This window comes from Anastrepha ludens, chromosome 6 (assembly GCF_028408465.1).
Source record: "Anastrepha ludens isolate Willacy chromosome 6, idAnaLude1.1, whole genome shotgun sequence".
Taxonomy (NCBI): domain Eukaryota; kingdom Metazoa; phylum Arthropoda; class Insecta; order Diptera; family Tephritidae; genus Anastrepha; species Anastrepha ludens.
The window spans coordinates 4101729-4106548 of NC_071502.1; the positions used below are offsets into that span (position 1 = coordinate 4101729).

Below are 4820 nucleotides of genomic sequence, written 5' to 3' on the forward strand. Positions count from 1 at the left end.
TAAAACAATTTGACATATCCAGCTGTCTCACACTTTTTCTTCATTTTTATTTGCTCATATGTTTTCGCTTAACTTTTATCGCAGCTTTTGCGGCGCTAGTTGTTTTTATTTTTGTGAAAGTGCATTACTTTTGTTGTTGGATGGGGTTATGTGGAAGGTACGAAAGCCGAACGAAAGGAAATGTCAACTGTCATACAATTTGAGTGAGTGAAATAGCTGATGCTGTTGAAGTAGCTGTGTTCCACAACGAATAATTATACTATATGTTTACTATAGCCCTGGTATATTAGCTAGTGCTGTAAACATAGTCATTTATAATTTTAATTATAATTTAATAACTAAATAATAATAGTAATATATATTTACTAGAATTGTCAGTAAGCCTTTATTAACATAAAAAACTCCACAAATTTCCAGAAAGGAGCTCAACAGAGAGGGAATTGCTAATTTCTGCTACCCAAAAAAATAGGAAATTGCTGCTGTTTCTTAAAGCTGTTCAAAGCGCGAAAAGAAAGACTTGGGAAGTTAATCTTATTTAAAGTTTCAAGAAAACAAAATGAGTGTATCACTAACAAAAAAAACTTAGAAGTATTGCTGAATGTAGTATTTACGTGTGTATTTGAAAAATATATGTATATACGGTGATTCCATTTGTGTTTCTATTCAAATTAACAACCACCTGCAGAGAGGCAGCGACCACCAGTCAGCTTATGGAAGATTAAATGAAAATAAATATTTTATTTATAACGTTGTGTAGCTTGATTTGCGTAAAAGGCTAAATCAACAAATGCGTCTCTTAAAAGAAATAGTATGAATAGTATGCGTCTCTTATGAGAAGAAATACTACTTTTCCTGTTAAATCCTGCCGATACTTCTCACGCATAACAGATATTTTTTCCTTATTTGAAGTCAGCATATTTAATGGATAATTGAATGAATTATTATAGTAATAATTTATAATAATTATAGTAATAATTAATAAAAAAAAAAATAATAGTGGCGCCATTAAAAAGCAGTTACTTTATTCTTCCCACGATTTTTACTAGTCTGACGTCACCAACCTTCGCAATACAAACCAAACGAAGAAAACAGAAGGAGGATAAAATGTATATGTTTGTGAAAATTCAGTGGATGGCTTGATAATAATGCGATTTGTGAGTTTCAGACTAATGAAAACGAAGAATCGTGTGTTAAATTTTGGAAGCACAAATTAATATAAAGCCTTCAAATGCAGTTTGTTTTTCGGTTTTTATGCGGAAGATGCCGTGCGCAGAAAGTATGTGTATGTGCGTATAATTTCTTGTTTTTGGTTGTTTCCATTGCTTTGGCCTACTCACAAACAAGTAGCTCCCCTTCCTTTTGTTTATTTATTCATAGGCTCTGACGAGACAGCGAATGCGGAAGGCGCAACCTGATTTTCTATCATCTTTGCCATTGATCATATAAAAATCGGTGGGTTGGTAGCCCTAATACGAACAAGTATTTGATGCAAACATTCAAGCTGTTGGGGGAAAAATATCAAAATAAGTTTTGTTTGCGCTATTACCGTTTGCTTTTTACCTTTTTCTTGTTATGAATACCAGTTTAAATACAACGTCGCCACAAGAATTCTGGGTCGAATTCATTGAGTTGTACAAATCATTACCGGTGCTGTGGAAATATGGAAGTGAAGTATATAAGGATCGACAGGGGAAGAAGCGTGCCTATTTGGAGCTAGTGAAGAAAATGCGCGAAGTTGATCCAACAGCTACTGTTGATACGGTAAAGAAAAAAATCAACAGTTTGCGTTCCTGCTATAGGCGCAAAAGGTATAAAGCGCAAGAAGATATCAAGCTAGGTATGCAGCCTAAGATCAAATGGGTGTACTTCGATCATTTCAATTTTCTACGCGAATGCAAAGAAACATCGAAAGTGGAGGAGGACAGTTGGGAAGATTACTGTGAGGACAGTAGCTTTAGTAGAATTAATGATGACAACTCAGCGCAGACCGATGGTGAGGAGAGTGACACGACTCTGCAGGTGAGTATTAATTCAGCTACAAGAAAATTTTACATTTAGTTGCCTACCATGTCTTCTATAGTACGATCGTGAGAAAACCACTACAACACCCACTTACCAGTCGCCATCACCTAGTTCAAATACGTGGCGCAATGATTCAATAGATATGTCGTATCAGCGAACAAGTCAACCACCCAACGAAGAAGCCGATATTGTTAATATGGCTCTAAAAATAACAGCTCAACACAAATTCTGGATAGAGTTTATTAAGTTGTACCGTTCAAAGCCAGAGCTTTGGAAGACTGGCAGCGAAGTGTATAAAGATCGTGAAGCAAAAAATAGTGCTTACCTCGAGCTGGCAGAGAAAATGCGCGAAATTTATCCAAATGCTGATGTGGATATGGTAAAGAGAAAGATCAACAGTTTACGATCGATATATAGGCGTAAATTGCACAAAACAAAAAGAGCAATCAGACTGGGCAAACGACCCGAAAATAAATGGGTATATTTCGATCATTTCTCTTTTCTGCACGAGTGCAAGGACCCGCTGGAAGAAGACGACGATTGGAATCATTGTGAAGATAGTAGGTTTGATAAACTCGATGATACTTGTGATAACACTTTGCAGAATAATGCTGATGAGGAGGAATCGATTGTGGAAGTAAGTCTGAGTTGTTCGTGTAAATAAATGATAATTATACATTGTTTATTCCGTAGATGACACCTCCGAAGAATAATACAAATCGCGCATATGGTTTGCCTGCACCTAGTTCAAAAAGGATTTGTACTGAGCCAAGGGGTACATCCTATAAGCAAGTGAAACAATTTAACGATGAAGCCGATATTGTGGGTATAAGTTGGGCGTATCAATATCGCAGCTTAACCGACACTCAAAAACTATTTGCTAAGAAAGCTATTGACGATATTCTATTCGAGGCCCGTTTAGAGACTCTACATAGAAATTCAGTAAGAATTAATTCGAATAACTGTAGCAAATGTAAAATGGGAAACGCAGATGGGTTTATGTAACTTCATGTATTGGGGCAAACAGCCAAGGTTGACATTCGAGTGTATTTTTGTCATGAAGAAGCTCCTCAAAAAAATATCGGCCTACAGTTATAAGCCGACTCCAAACGGCAGATATTTTTATGTATATATATACCTTCTGCTCAAATCACATTTTGAGACAATTGAAGTCATAAAAGAGAATTCGAAGAACACACTCGAGCTTGACTTGTTTAGAGTAGCACAGAAAACTAAACAAAAAATTTATTTTTGCCATATGTCATCCGCGGACCGTTTTATTGATAACGTCTCGTTCATATTTGAGCAGAAGGTACATTAGAAATTATTTCGCTATTACGTTAAAGTTGCCATTAATATATTAGCTTCGTGTTGACGTAATTTTTAATACTAATTTTCATAATCAAATAGTCACCAAACAAATTCGGTTACTTGGAACTCTTTGTGAAATGTTAGGGATGCAAACGTTTTAAATAAAGTTGTGTTTTATTCGGGTGTGTTCGAGTTGTAATCACTTGCGCTATGTTGCACTTTTTTTTAAAGTATCTGGAAACTTTGGCAAAAGTATAGCCTTCTAACTGCCGAAAATTCGGCTATTGTTGTGTGCAAAGTCTTTAAATCGAATCGGCATCATAAAAATTAATTTATTCTTTTCTTCATCAATATCGATATTATCAATGTAAATATTGGTGGAAAACGTCAATATTTTTATTTTATATTATTTATTTATTCTCCTTTATCTATATACACATAGCCCATAAAGTCTGCGTACCCCTTACAAATATTTTTAAATTGATTAAAAACACAACATAAATTCATATTTGAAAACATATTTTATTTATTTATGCTTCAATTACATTCTTATGTTACAAAATCAAAAGAAAATAACAAGACTCCTCAATTCGCTGCTTACATAACGGTAAGTTATTGCGGCAACATGTAAATATAGCAACCCGAAAGTATTGGCCTCTGGTCACGATCCAGCATGCTTGTCCACCAGGCTTATATGTGTGCGTGCTTCATGTCACACATACTTGTTGTCGGCTTTTGCTTGATGAAAATCAAAAATTTTAGATATTAGCGTCAAGCACCCGACACGCACACATATAAACCTGCTGGACAGCATGCTGGATCGTCCCAGAGGCCATATGCGTACAGTTTGTTTCTTGTAATAATACCGTTACTTTATAAGGGTTTTTGTTTTTTTTTTGCGCACTTTTCATTTCATTTGGTTAGTGTCAGTTGCACAAGGAATAATATGAAAACATGGAAACCAAAAGAAAAAAGTTGGTATATCAGAAATAATAGTAATTGTAAAATTGTGGAACGATACAAGCAAACCGGGCTTTTAACATCTAAGCCCGAGTCTGGGCGTCCATGAACACTATCGGTCCGAGAAGAACACAGAAGAATCAATATGGCAAATGTTAACCCTCGAATCACATCATCAAAAATTTGTAAAAACGTGAACTAAACATTTAAAAAAAGTATTTGTGCGGAAACTGCTAAAAAAGCTGGATATCATGGTAAAGTCGCTCGAAGAAAGTCGCACTTGTGAACAGAGGAAAGCACATTAAATTTGCTAATAATTATATAAATAAGCCACCATAACTTTGGAAGCATGGCATTTTTTCAGACGAAAGTAAATTTTGTAGTTTTGGGATAAGAGGTCGTCAAATTGTTTGGCGCAAATCAGGTACTGCTCTTGAGAACCAAAATCTTGTTTGTACAGTCCAACACGGCGGTCCAACATTACTTTAACGAAATCTGTTTCGTTTTTTATTTCAGAGGATCCAGTT

General features: G+C 35.4%; 1 protein-coding gene across 1 annotated transcript; it reads left to right on the forward strand.

Annotated features, from left to right (window-relative positions):
- Positions 1 to 1457: 1457 nt before the first annotated feature.
- LOC128865687 (uncharacterized) lies at positions 1458 to 4820 on the forward strand. Its single transcript, XM_054105954.1, has 3 exons — positions 1458 to 2019; positions 2081 to 2659; positions 2716 to 4820. Exons 1-3 carry the CDS (start codon positions 1573 to 1575, stop codon positions 3025 to 3027), a joined length of 1338 nt encoding a protein of 445 aa, XP_053961929.1. The 5' UTR covers positions 1458 to 1572; the 3' UTR covers positions 3028 to 4820.